Here is a 14013-nt window from a genome sequence, read left to right as displayed (position 1 = left end):
ATGAGCCATTGGATATTCTTTCACTAATGTTCATAACTCACTAAAAACAACATAATGTGGGATCCCACTGCTTTATGAATGCAGCAACAGCCACCTGGATCCAGAATGAGGTTAGTAGCAGCTTTGCCAGATTATGTTGTGAACTGAGGTGCGTATGCTTATATAAGCAGACCACCTACACAGGCTAACAAAAAATAAAACAACATTGTGGGTAAAGCAGCGTTGCTGTTCTTGGAACTAATTTAGTTGCTAAGCTTATTATATAATCTAAAGTAACACTGTATTTTGGATTCACAGTCAGAAACAGGATCCCTTGACTTACCGGAATGTGTAATTTCCTGGTACCAGGTTGGTCAATTCCAGAACATCTGTATCAGCAGATACCTTCTCTTCTCGAAGAGGCCCCTTTAGTTCTTCCCAGTGATAGCTGACTATTTTGTCATCATCAGTACTTTCTGATCCAGTGAACACAGATAATGTGTGTCTTATTTTACAAGCCATTTTCTCAATAAACATACAATACAGTAGTCAAATCTACTTAAAAATTAGTCCAAAAGCTGATAGGTAGTTATAGACCCTTTCACAAGCCACAACATTTAATTATTATTTTCCAAGAATGATGCTATGGCAACCATTACATTTTCAGTGGATGATCAAGAGCCCATGGAGAGAAGCTGCTTTTTTTCCCTCCCAAAAGGCAACTGGACTGTTTTTTTCCTTGAGGAAGAAGAAAATGTTTCACTTCTGATCCAAGAAGCTTCATCAGTTCAGTTGGGAGGGGGGATGGAAGGATAAGTACTGACAGTTGAAACTGGATGGTGGAGGATGGCAGGACAGGTGCTGATAGGATGGCGGGGGGGGGGGTATGGAAAAATTGTATTTATGTGGAGTCACCTGATCGTTAGCACTCTCTCTGAGAGCTGTGTGAGGTCACTTGGGGGTTTATCTGTGCCCTCAGGATCACAGGGTGCAATTGGTTGTGGAATCTTCTTGGAACTGCAGCAAGGGTTGTGTTGCAGACTGGAGACAGATGGTATCTTATTCCTCCCCCTCTGTTGAACTTTGACCCCTCCTTAATGTTTTCTTCTTCCTCCTCAAGGAAAAAACAGTCCAGTTGCCTTTTTTTTTGGGGGGGGGGGGGAAAGCACCTTTGAGGCAGTCTCCAGAATTCTTTTGGCTGAGTTGATTGAAAAGGCAAGTAGATGCAGTCCCAATATACAGGTGGGTCCTTCGACTTATGACCACATTTGAGACCAGGATTTCCACTGAATGTGCTTATCAGAAGCCATCTGGGACGGTCGCAAATGGTGATCATATGATCCTGGGATACTGCAAGCAATGTAAATATATGCCAGGTGCCAAGCGCCTGAATTTTGATCATGGGGGTGCTGCAGTGATTCTAAGAAGTGCAAGGCAAAAAGTCTAAGTCACTTTTTTCAATGCCTTTCTAACTTTGAATAATTGCTAAATGAATGGTGGCAAATTGAGAACTACCTGTACTTGGGGGAGGCAAGAGTATAGAAGGCTGGCATACTTTGAGGAATTAAAGCAATTTAGTAGAAAGAGATAACATACAAGCTGAGGATATTTTATATCCTCATCATTTGCAGCCATTTGAATACACTTGAGAAATCCTTTATGATGGCTTTCTTTGTTATTGAAAAGGGAAAGGGAAAGTAAAGCTGATTTTTGAACAGGTGTCAGAATCTCTTCCTGAAAATATGGCAGCATGATGTTTAGGACCAGAACTGGGATATTGAAAAGCAGTGCTTAAATGTTTTCCTGTGAAAGTAGCATAAAGTCTTGAGCCTTTCAGATATTAAATTACGCGTTTGGCAGTGATGGCTTGTAGATAGGAAGTCTGAGGAAGTCAAGTCGTGAGTAACACTTGAAGTGCTCCAAGGGACACGCCTCTGTCATGCCCCTTTTTTCTTAATGAATTATTGTTGCCTTCCCTAGCTTTTCTGATGATTTCAGGAGCAGACTGCAATGATGGCGTTCATGTTGGGAAGCTGCCAGTTAGCCTGTAGGTCAAGCCAGGGCCTAGCTTGGAGTCAATACACAACCGCAAGTAGCATAAGGTTGAGCTCCCTCAAGTTCCATGAAGCCTTAACTGGTCGTTCCCAGGGAAAGGCAAGCAGTCGGGGGAGGTTCCTATAAGATACTGTAGGTGGTAGACAATAAAGTAAATATCTATCCATGAGTGTCTTTGGTTGCCAGGGTCTGACATTTGAGTACTTACGGCTGCCATCAATGACTGTTGAGGTGGTTGGAAGAGATATCTCCAGGAACTGGGGTGACACAATGGCCACGGGTGGCTGATTTACTCGAGGCTCTGCAGTGACAAAAGAAATATGACAATTTCCCTAGGAACAAATTACAAGATACTCGTGGCACTTGCCAGCTCCTTTAGAAATCCATTTCATTCAATTGCAGCATAGTAGTAGAAATAAGAACTACAAAAACCCCAATGTTGCTTCTAGATTGTGCTTGCTAGACTACCTTAAGATGAACCCGCTGGAGCTCGGAGACCCTTTCCTGTTCACTGTGCAATGTGCTATTCTATCTTTAAAGGCTATTGTAAGGATTAATCAAAGAATCTGTTGAAAAGTCTGAATTATCTAGAAATGTTTGTAAAATGTAAAAGTTGCTATAGCAACTTTTCAGCTTCAAAATCCTCTTATTTATTTTTTTTTAAATTCCATTTATATCCCGCCCTTCTCCGAAGACTCAGGGTGGCTTACAAGCTTAGCAGTAGCCTTCATTCTATGTATATGCCTTCACACAAACCCCAAGCGGCATTATTACAAAGTCAGCTTATTGCCCCCAACAATCTGGGTCCTCATTTTACCTACCTCGGAAGGATGGAAGGCTGAGTCAACCTTGAGCCTGGTGGGATGCGAACCTGCACTAATTGCAGGCAGCTGGTGTTACTTAAGGAGGCATTAGCCCACTGCTCCACCAAGGCCTATTTACAACCATTGTAAGGATTAAGTTATTACTTATTAAATCCTCGTTTGCAAATTGGAAACCCACTTTCTATACAACTAGCTGAAATCACAGCCTTTTTCCCCACTGCTCTTGCATTTTTGGGGTGAGGTGAACAGTCCTGCCGTTAAGTTAGGATAGTATTACAATAGGAATTCTCTCCAGCCTCTGGACGAAGCTTCTAACATTCTGGACAGGGAGGCAAGAGTGTCCTCAATTTGCTGCAAATATTTAAAATGACCTCATATTCATACTATTGTATTATATCGGGCATAATTATTTAATGTTTTTTTAACTTTTGTACTTTGTATTTTGATATTTATTGCCCTGTACACCGCCCTGAGTCCTTCGGGAGAAGGGCGGTATAAAAATTTAATAAATAAAATAAATAAAATAAATAAATATTTGTAGTATCCAGATGTTAAATTAGTTTCTACGTACAAAACAGGTACATGGATCATTTGAACACAGTAGTCCTAAATTCTGGATTAGCAGTATCAGCTGCCCGCTGCAATTCATTAGAGATATCCACTCTGGTTGCCCATATACAAAGAATCATCTTTTGCAAGTAGAGCCCTGCAAGCATTCTGATGGATAATAGGGAGTATTTAAAATAACAAGACAGAAGAAAAGCTCTGTAGAGCTCCTGCAGTTCATAACCAAGGCAACACCATTTCATCAATGTTGTATTACCTAACTTAAAATAATTAGTGGTAAACAAGTAAACACTTCCAAAAGCAGGCAGCCTTATTAGACTGCTGGTAAAAAAAAAAAAAAACATCCTGTGGCATCCTAGCTAATTCATTTTCATATAAGCTTCATGCATCAAGCCCACTTCATCAGACAGATGGAACCAATCCCATGAGAGAGATTCTCTTGAGTCCATGCAAAGGAAGGGAATAAGAACTCCTAAAGGAATCAGGACACAGAACGATTAGATACTGGTCATAATAAGATTTCAGAGTTGTGTGTTTTTGTCCCCAAAGGCCCTAAATCCAGTATAATGTGAGTTTTGTGTTCTGAACGTGGTGGCTTGACTATAACTTGTCTTGTCAGAATTTAGCCTGTCTCTTTTCAAAGAATTACATCACTGGACAAAGCCCACGAGAGCAACTGCAGTGCAAGACAAGCTTATAGCTTTTTTTCAGAGGGGCAGAAAGTGGTTTATATTTATTATTCATGCTCAAATAGGTCCCTGGGTATGATCTCACCTCATGAAGAAGCATTGCCAAAGAAATTATATAACAACCACCAACAGGAGCACTGCTGCAGTTCACACAAAGCACAGAAAGGGAAGAATGTGATAATGACACACTCCTTTTCCTCTCTCAAAACTGAGTCAAACGTTTTGCTTAGAAAATATTCAGGTCAGGGATAATTTGGGCCACCTACTTGTTTTTCAAATGATGACAAAGGCAGGAAACTATAAGAATAATACCTGGGAAGACAACGCAGGACAGAAGGAGATTGATGCAATCACTGAGCATACCTGGTTTAACTGTCACATTCACCATCCCTTCTCCGTGTGCGTTATCACCATCTACTATTACGTTGAATTCATACAGGCCAACTGTGAGCTGCCAAACAAAATGAGCAGGGATTGTTAAGGAAAAGGACAAGAGTATCATGATATCTTTTTTAAAAATCCATCCTAAAGAATACCCTTGTTTCCCCGAAAATAAGACCAGGTCTTATTTTATTTTATTTTAATTTTGCCTCCAAAAGAGGCACCAGGTCTTATTTTGGGGGGATGTCTTACTCACCTCGAGCAGCGACAACCCAGCCCAGCAGGTCCACTTCTTCTGGGCCCAAAGGAGCAGCTGCATTCTGGCCTGCATTTCACAGTCAGGCCTTTCCGAAAAAGGCCTGTAAGTGAGAAATGCAGGCCTGGCTGGAGAAGATGCCAAAGAAGTGGGCCAGCAAGGAGAGGCCTGGCTGCAGATCCAACCCCCCACCCCCACCCTAACTTGATTTTCAGGTGTGTGCCTCGCCACAAAACTAGGGCTTATTTTAGGCATAGGGCTTATATTAGGCCCACCCCCCAAAATCAAGGTAGGGCTTATTCTGGGGGTAGCCTTACTTTCAGGGAAATATGGTATGGGCAGTGTGTTTGAGGCAGGTCTTGTTATAACACTATCCCCCTCTCTTTCCACCAGTTTCAACAACTCCTCCACTATGATCTTCAGGCAGCAAAAGATGTTGCCACATGCTTAGGGAACTTTTAGGAGCCAAGGAAAAGCTCAGATAATACGGGATGAAAACACTGAGAAGCTTCAAACTGCTTTATATACTGCTCCCTTTGAACATGTTATTGTTTAAAAGCATTCTTCACATACACTAAAGAAAAGTAATGCATGTTAAACTAGACTGCATCCTCATTCTGGAATTTTTACATTCTCATGATCCTTAAATCTGTTGCTTTTCCATTCCTGTTTCGTACGTTTAACCTCTTGCAAATGGGGCAATAGAGGGAGAGTAGGCTCAGTGGGTTAGGACACCGAGCTTGTCGATCAGAAGGTCAGCAGTTTGGCAGGTCGAATGTGAGCCCCTGTTACTCGTCCCAGCTTCTGCCCACCTAAAAGCACGTAAAAATGCAAGTAGAAAAATAGGGCCCACTACAGTGGGAAGGTAACAGCATTCCGTGCGCCTTTGGCGTCTAGTCATACCGGCCACATGACCACGGAGACGTCCTCGGACAAGCGCTGGCTCTTCGGCTTTGAAACGGAGATGAGCACTGGCCCCTAGAGTTGGAAAAGACTAACACGCATGTGCGGGGGAACCTTTACCTTTACCTTTTTATGATCAGGTAAGCACTTGGACAGCAATGCTTTTATTCATTGCCACATCCATCTAAACCTTGTACAATGACACTTTCAACCCGTCAATTTTTCTAGGCAGACTCACCTTGGATAATTTGAGAATCTGTGAATGCTGTCCTTCCATCTCTCCACTATAATCCTTTGGGTGCGTAATCAATCTCCAATCATAGGAATAGCTACTTCCTAATGGAAGAAGATCAGAGATTAAGATAAAGACCTTAAATATGCATGTCAAAAATTATTCAAAAGGTAATGCCAATGTGGGACTTATGCAGAATGGTTTTTTTTAAGCTGCCATATTTATGTGAATAAGTCTTGATTGCCAAAATAGATTTGGCCAGGCTTCTTAGCTTCATCTTCCATCTTGAACTTACATGCATTTACCAAACAAACCCACAAGGGCTACCACATTCTGAATTGGACTGTTCAGCTTCTACCTTTAGGGGGTGGAGGTAGGACATATGCATTCAGTTCCACTTCATTCTTTGGCAGGGTCACCTGGACACTGTCTCCAGCAGAAACTGCCAATTTCTTAATAACTGTGGAAGAAAATTAACATTCAAACACCGAGCAAAATTGAGGACAATTCACATTTTGTATTTTTCATTATAATGTGCAATAGGTTGCATTCAAAGGGAAAACAGATGTTTCAGAGCACACAGATGCTCATGTAGCACCTACTGGCAACTTCTTAAAGCAGCTGCCTCTTTCCCTGAGACTAGTTATCTTCCCTTTGCAGCTGCACAAGATAAAGGGGAAAGGATTGTTTGCTTTAAAGAGCTGCCAACAAGTGCTATGCTTCTCCTTTGACATCTGAAATACTACGCAGGACTAATATACGAAGACTTCTGCAACAAATGATTAACAGACATAGTTTACAATGTACATAAGAATTACTGGTATTTGGGCATGTATGTTCCGCTCCTCCCCTCCTCAGGCATAGATTTTATGAAGGGAGCTAAAATATCTTTCTGCTTTTATACAACTAGAACTTCTAGTTACAGATGACTTGTTTCAGAGACTGGTTATTAAATCAGAATTTGATAATGGGGTGCTTGTCTTAAGCTTGCTACTCATTTAAAAAAATAAAATAGGTAATAAAATAATAGGTAATTATAGACAAATAACCATTAACCACAAGTGCTTCTGAATTAATAAGCTACAATATTCTGGAACTGTACATTATAATCTCAGGCTTGTAGATAATACCCATCTCTCAAAACTATGTTATTGTTCCACCCCAAGCTAAGTTTCTGAAGATAAGAAACTTTGCTCTTTTGGAGGAACTAGTTTGACATTGTGCCCTGAACCAACGAGACCAGCTTACACTAGATACATTTCAGGAGAGAATATGAGATTTATTTCACAGACAAGGAGAAGCAGGAGTCTTGATTTATTCAATGTGAACTTATTTATTTGTTTATTCAAAAGACTTGCATGACTGCTACTATTAGAGAACAACTTAGTGCAGTTCCAAACAATAAAACCACAAACACAGTAAAAGGCATAAAAACAAAACAAAAAGGGCACCTCAATCATCCTTCTGGGATGCTCCCCAAAAACCACCCACAGGTTCTCATCACTTTCTCCCCAGTGCCAGGAACTCAAGACTTCTTTAAATGTGCAAAGAGTCAGAATTCTGAGTTGGAAACTGAGGAGCATTTTAAAGCCCAAGTATGTAGTCAGAGCTCACAGAACCATAACTCTGTAGTATTTTGAATATTTGGGTATAGACAGTTAGCACTGAAGCTGATAATCAAATCTTGTTTCAATTTAAGGAAAGCAATACTACTGTCTTTAAATAGCTCCCTTCCAACAGCCAGAAGAAGAAGACAAATAACAGCCAACATTCACAAAGAAAGAAGAGCAAAACATATTAATGAGAATACATCTGGATTTTAAGAAGTTCCTCAAATAAAATCAGGGCACAGTTCACATTCCTGAATACTGAATAAACTCGTGGAGAAAGAGTTAATCTTTTTTTTTCATTCAGTGTTTTTAGGAGGCTAAAATGAGGATACTAGTTGCACACAAGAATTTTTAAAACGTGTTGGGTCAGTAGAGACTCAAACTAGAAAATAATCAAAACGTATGCCCCCTTAATCACAGACACAATATCTGAATAATTTGTCTTTGGATCTAGTGCAACAGTATCAACAGAGCTTTGTCTGCTTATGAACTAAGATAACAGAAGTTGTTGTTTTTATAAAAAGTATTAGGAAATAAAAGTTACCTTCCAAGCATTGTTGACAAAATCAGTGTTAGGTGAGTCCAGAATTTGGAACCTGGCCAAGAACATTTAAAGAAGGATGTATGGCATCTCCTCAGCCAAAGTTTGCTCTTACCTGGTGTTGGGGCAGGAGTACTAGGTACCACAGCAGGCTCGGTCAGAACTGCAGTAACACTGCCATTGATAGGAGTGCCAGTTGGAACAGGGAAAACCTGTTGCACCTTCCCCAAATCCTTTCCCTGAAGACTATTAGAAGTTGGGATGGCTTTTTCTAAAGAGACGGTCTGGATGGAAGCATTGTTGGATGGCCTGGTTTTCTCAGAGTTCCCAACAGGACTGGGGAAGGTGGTTGCCGAAGAGGGATACGGTGTAGAAACTCCTGTAGGGGCCTAGAATTTATATGAGAGAGACGGAGAGTTTGTGAGAATAAATATCAATTACAATTTGTAATAAGTAACAAGTTCAACTCTTAGTAAGTAACTTAATTCTCAATTGTTATTTTAGAGGATTTCCTCAGTTCTGCTGCCCAGAAATTATATCCCATTCATGAATTACAGAGATAAATACTGCCATTACAAAGTAAAATTATTCCTAAATATTCTTAGTTTAATAAACGTTTTGTTTATAAGTCAGATTTCTAATAACATTTATATTAAATCCAATTAAATGTAGAAGACAGTACAGCTATAACAGTATATTGTAGGAATTGTAACAGAATTTGAATTTTATTTTTTAGAACTATAGCAAGGATTATAGAAATATCTGTACTTTTGTACTAGAAATACTTATTATTTAAGCATATGGTATACAGTACATCCAGAGTTATAAAACTGAGGATCACCACTGAGAAATCCTATTTAGAAGACCTGCCAGCCAGTCTAATAGTGAATATTGGGTATATATTATAGTATCATAGATGCGAGATATTGCAAGAAATAGAGTTGGGCCAAGTGATTGTTGATTTTTACACAACTGTTGAGGTACATAAAATTGAGGTGCTGTAGAGCAATGGTTCTCAACTGAGGCCCTAGGATTCTTAAAGGAAACTAAGCATATTAGATCACAAATACTATATTGCTGATGTGAGAAAATGCATCAGTTATGTTCCGTATCTGTATCCAGGCCCTGATGGGAGACAAAGGAGAAAAAAGTTTGAGAAACATTATTTTAGAGGATGGGGAGCACTAGGGTGATGATTAATGTCGGGATAGCATAAGTATTGAGATTATGCTAGCTATCTAAAGCATGACAAATAAAATTTTATTTTCTATTCACTCAACATTTATCTTGCTTGGAAGCAGGATTTCCGTCTTCATGCTCAAGAATCTGAGCGAGGGGTTTGTTTTAGTAATATATAATATTCTTTTACTCAGAAAGTGATCAGACTAGTGTAAACAAATCTAAGGAACAGATGGAAACAATTTCCTTTCTTTCATCAGGAAATTCTTTCACAGACCTTCCCCATTCCAACGGCTTGCCTGGAGCAGCAAGAACCGGACATTTCAGTTTTCACTGGGCTTATCTGTATAATTGCATATTTTCTTGATCCTTTTTATATAGCATCAGTCAAATTCTTAAATTGAAGTATCCAGAAACATCTATGATCTGTACCATATTTATAAGGAAAAATGCAGCATATGTTATTGCGAGAGAAATAATTTATTTTTATTATTAAATGTGTGACTTGGGAAGTTAGAAGATAAAATTGATCAACTTTTGATTGATCAAGCAAAGTCAGTGGGGAAGCCAGATTCACTTAACAATTGTGTTACTAACTTAACAACTGTAGTGATTCACTTAACAACTGTGAGAAGAAAGGTCACAAAATGGGGCAAAATTCACTTAACAAAAGTCTTGCTTAGGAACAGAAATTTTGGGTTCAATTGTGGTCATAATATTCACCACTCGCTTTAATATAGATTTGCCTGATTCGCTGGAGCAAAAATGGCTTCTAACTTCTCTAAGATGCTATTTATCCCTCCAGTCTGTTCTGCCCATCAGTCCCTTGAAGAAATCAAGAAATCATAGTGCGCCCCTTGCATTTTAGGCGTTTGACTACTATTCTGTCAATTTTCATAAGAGGGTTTCAATAGAAAACCAATCTTAATCTTTTTTTCAGTCAAGTCTATTTAAAAATTCCCAACAGGATTTTCTCTGTTTTTATAAGGAGGATGCACCTTCTCCTAGTTGCTGATAGTGCTTTGTCTTTGAAATATATTCCAACTGTTATTGTGTGAGAATTGTACTTGCTTCCCCCAACACAAACTATCATCAAAGCAGTGAGAGAAAATAGCACCAGGAGGACAAGTTGGATAATCTCTGGTATGTCAACACAATAGAACAAACATCTATACAGATCCAGAGCTAGTGACAGAAATAGTCTATCTAGCGAATTAAATATTCAAACTGCTTTTTTGCCATTTTTCTGTAGTTTCTTATCAAGATATAAAAATGTTCTGTTGCTCCTATATGGGTTTGGGGTTGAAAATTATACCAGCATTATTCAAGAAACAGCAAATTCTGAATCAAAATAAAAGGGTGTTTTATCCAGCCATGATTTAGATATAGTGGTACCTTGTTACTCATCGTTAATTGGTTCCGGAAGGTGCGATGAGTACTAAAAATGATGAGTACCAAACAGTTTTTTCTCATAAGGAATAGAAAGTGACAAGAAAGCCAACACCAAGCTGTGTGTTGAGTACCAAACAATGAGTACCAGGACAAATTTTTTGCGTCAAAATACATTGAGAACCAAATTCGATGAGTTTCAAAGCAATTGAATACTTTGTCTGTACTGACAAAGTCACGGGCAGAATTAACATACAATAAGAGTTTATAAGAGTTTATTTTTCTAGCTCTCAAATTGCAGTGTTTCATTACTGGCAAAACTCAATTCCCTTCCTCTTAATTTCCCAGTATGCCTTTCGGATGAACAGTGTTTCCTGTCCTTTGTCATATTATCAGAGGTTCAATGCACATTCTAACAAACTCAGAAAAAAGACAAATGCAGTGTAAATATGGCGTTTAGAAAATAGGAAAGGAAAACATAGGATAAAATAGACATGTTTTCGTTGTCCCACAATATGAATGGAGTCAGAAAGAACTAATCCATGAAGAGTAGAAGTGACTGCTGTAATAAATGTTAGGAATAAAGCTAAAGCTACTGTTTTTTCTATCTTAGCAACCACAGAATTTTAATAGGTTGTTTCTGCAGTCCTCCTGCAGCGAAACAGCAGACAAGTCTGCTTCACATTTCTCTTGTTGAATCAGTCTCTACTGTCCAGCTCACATACTGACATTTGGACTTATTTTATTAATTTTATTATTTTCTTAATCCTATTAATTTTTTTGTTAATTAAACTGATGCAAGAACAATATTTTTTTTAAAATAGCAGTGTGAAACAGGAATCCACAGAATCTCCTGCACTCTAAATTTATCTCTTGTAATACATTGTGAGGTTGCTTTCTCAAATGTTTCTGTTGCAAGGAATTTTCAGGTCTCTCGAAATGTGACCCCTTCTGCCTCCCACCTCAAACTAATCTGTTTATTACAACACTTTGGGCATTAGTTGTATTAAGGCCACACAGAAGCTTTAAAATCACTATAACTAGCTGCACATATTAAAGGTCTCCCTCTTTTCTTAGGCTCATTATGTAAAGATTAGTATCTGTGCGAGTCCTTGGGATCTCTCCACCGATAACAGAATAATAATTTTAAATTTTAAAGAGCCTTGGTGGAGCAGTGGGCTAATGCCTCCTTAAGTAACACCAGCTGCCTGCAACTAGTGCAGGTTCGCATCCCACCAGGCTCAAGGTTGACTCAGCCTTCCATCCTTCCGAGGTAGGTAAAATGAGGACCCAGATTGTTGGGGGCAATAAGCTGACTTTGTAATAATGCCGCTGGTGTGTGTGTGTGAAAGCCCTAACAAGCAGGCATATACATAGAATGAAGGCTACTGCTAAGCTTGTAAGCCGCCCTGAGTCTTCGGAGAAGGGCGGGATATAAATGGAATTAAAATTAAAAAAAAATTAAAAAAAATAAATTTTCTTCATTTCTCTCAGTTCACTATTTGCCCTTACTTAAATTACTGTAATCATTTATCAAGCAATGCTGGTAGCTAAAAATGACAAACCTTTGCAGTTTTATTGGCAAAATTTCAGAAGTGGTTTGCCACTTGCCTGCTTCCTAGGGCTGAGAGACAGAGACTGGCCCAAGCTTACCCAGTTAACTTTGTGCCCAGAGCAGTATCAGAACTCACCAGAACTCTTCAGGTTTCTAGCCTGATTCCACTGTACCAAGCTCGCTTTCAAGAAAACATTACTATTATATGTATATCGTTGGTTTTTAAAAAAATATACGTATTATTTTCTTCTCTCCCATTCTTCAGAATTACATTTTTTTTCCTACCACCCCTACAATAGTAAGATGCTCAGTTTCAGACCAGCAGCTTTTACAGCAGCAGTGTAAAGTACAAGAGGAAAAAGCAGGAACAGAAAGGTTTTAATAATCCTTCAGTCACTTCTGAAAATGCTCTCTCCTGGCAACAGATCTAATTAACAGCACAAGACACTTTTTTCCAGGCTTATTGGAGCAATGAATTTGAGAATTTTTCCTAGAACATAAAAATGGCACCACATTGTGCTATAAGGCCTCACTTTTAAGTTACCCTGAGAAGCAAAACAGCAAGCTTGAAACACACTTCAAAAGTCAGGATCACAATTGAATCTTACATAAGAATAAGAAAGGCTGATTTCCACATTTTCACATTATAAAGGCTTTTGCTTCTGAAAACCTTGCATTCCTTGAAAGCCCAGCTTTTAATAAATTTGAAAGTGACAGAAACATGGGCTGGAATAGCAGCAAAATGTCGTTATCAGAATATCAAGAGAAAAGTGATAATTCAGGGTGTGGTTTTAAAAAAAGGATGCAGTATGCTTAAGCTGAAATCAGCTGAAATGTGTATTTAATGCTCAGGTCAGGAAGGATCCAGCACAGGGAACACAGTGTCATCTTTCTGTCATCCCAGAGTAATAAACTCTTGTGAGAGGCCAGATGTTCATGATTTAAGGGACAGGAGTTAAGGCAATGCTAAGACAAGAAAGCTGAACAATTCCCAGGTGACTAAAAAGTCAAGGGACAGCAGAGGGATAGCAAGGACAGCTAAGACAAAGCAATGCCATGTAGCTGTTTCCCATATGAAATGGGCCATTTCCAAATTTCCTGAAATCTCCTTTGGCTCCGATCTATATCCTGTTCTGCAAGGTTGGCAGTTTTCTTGTCACAGCTGCAAAGTGACCACACCCTGTCAATACTGCACCCAGCTATATGGGAATATCAGATTTCATGAATTACAGTCTTTTTGCAATAGGTGAGATTAAGCAGGATATGACTCTGATCCTACTGGACGTCTCCACAGTTGCAAAAACCTAGCTTTTTTGTCGTGCCCTGGGATAGGAAGAAGAAGTCTGCTCCTCAAAGGGAGTTTCTGGTGAAGAATATTAAATATTCTCCCAGTGTGCTGTGGACTGTTTTGATTTTGTCTGCTGTTGGCTGTTACTGATCAGATATTTTAATGCTATGGTATAAGCCATCTAGACTAGAGCCATCCTCTGATTGAAGCCACACAAGTTGACAAAAAGTAAATTTATTTCCCAATTCAGGAAACTTTTAGTGAAAGCTTTACTATAGAATGGTTAATACTGATACAATGGAAGAGTAATTTACAATAAAATGCTATATTTTGACACAATCTGTTTCAGTAACATCTGCAACATTTGAAGCAATATGCCAAACAAATGGAAACATATTTATAGCTTTTAATAGTTCTGTTTGCTATTTTTGCTGTGTGAAGAGACATGTTGATAAGCAACAAGCTTTATTCTCAACCTTGCAGCTGCAGAGGAGAATGGAGAGCATTCTGATGGCTGCAAATTAATCCATACTTTCTCTTTACCCTAGAGTTGAAACTAAACCTG

At 39.0% G+C, this 14013-nt stretch overlaps 1 protein-coding gene across 3 annotated transcripts in view; it reads right to left on the bottom strand.

Annotated features, from left to right (window-relative positions):
* Window positions 1-14013, bottom strand: part of KIAA0319L (KIAA0319 like) — a 53481-nt gene that overhangs the window by 19079 nt on the left and 20389 nt on the right. For all 3 annotated transcript variants that reach the window (XM_083369737.1, XM_083369739.1, XM_083369738.1), the window contains exons 4-9: window positions 8153-8426; window positions 6245-6346; window positions 5893-5990; window positions 4478-4565; window positions 2243-2335; window positions 323-455 (exon numbers count right to left, since the gene is read on the bottom strand). In XM_083369737.1, the coding sequence (XP_083225863.1) occupies window positions 323-455; window positions 2243-2335; window positions 4478-4565; window positions 5893-5990; window positions 6245-6346; window positions 8153-8426 (788 nt within the window). The remainder of the gene's footprint in view (window positions 1-322; window positions 456-2242; window positions 2336-4477; window positions 4566-5892; window positions 5991-6244; window positions 6347-8152; window positions 8427-14013) is intronic.

This window comes from Vipera ursinii (assembly GCF_947247035.1).
Source record: "Vipera ursinii genome assembly, chromosome: 9".
Classification (NCBI taxonomy): domain Eukaryota; kingdom Metazoa; phylum Chordata; class Lepidosauria; order Squamata; family Viperidae; genus Vipera; species Vipera ursinii.
Note: the sequence above shows the minus strand (reverse complement) of the source record. Positions and strands in the feature narration are given on the sequence as shown.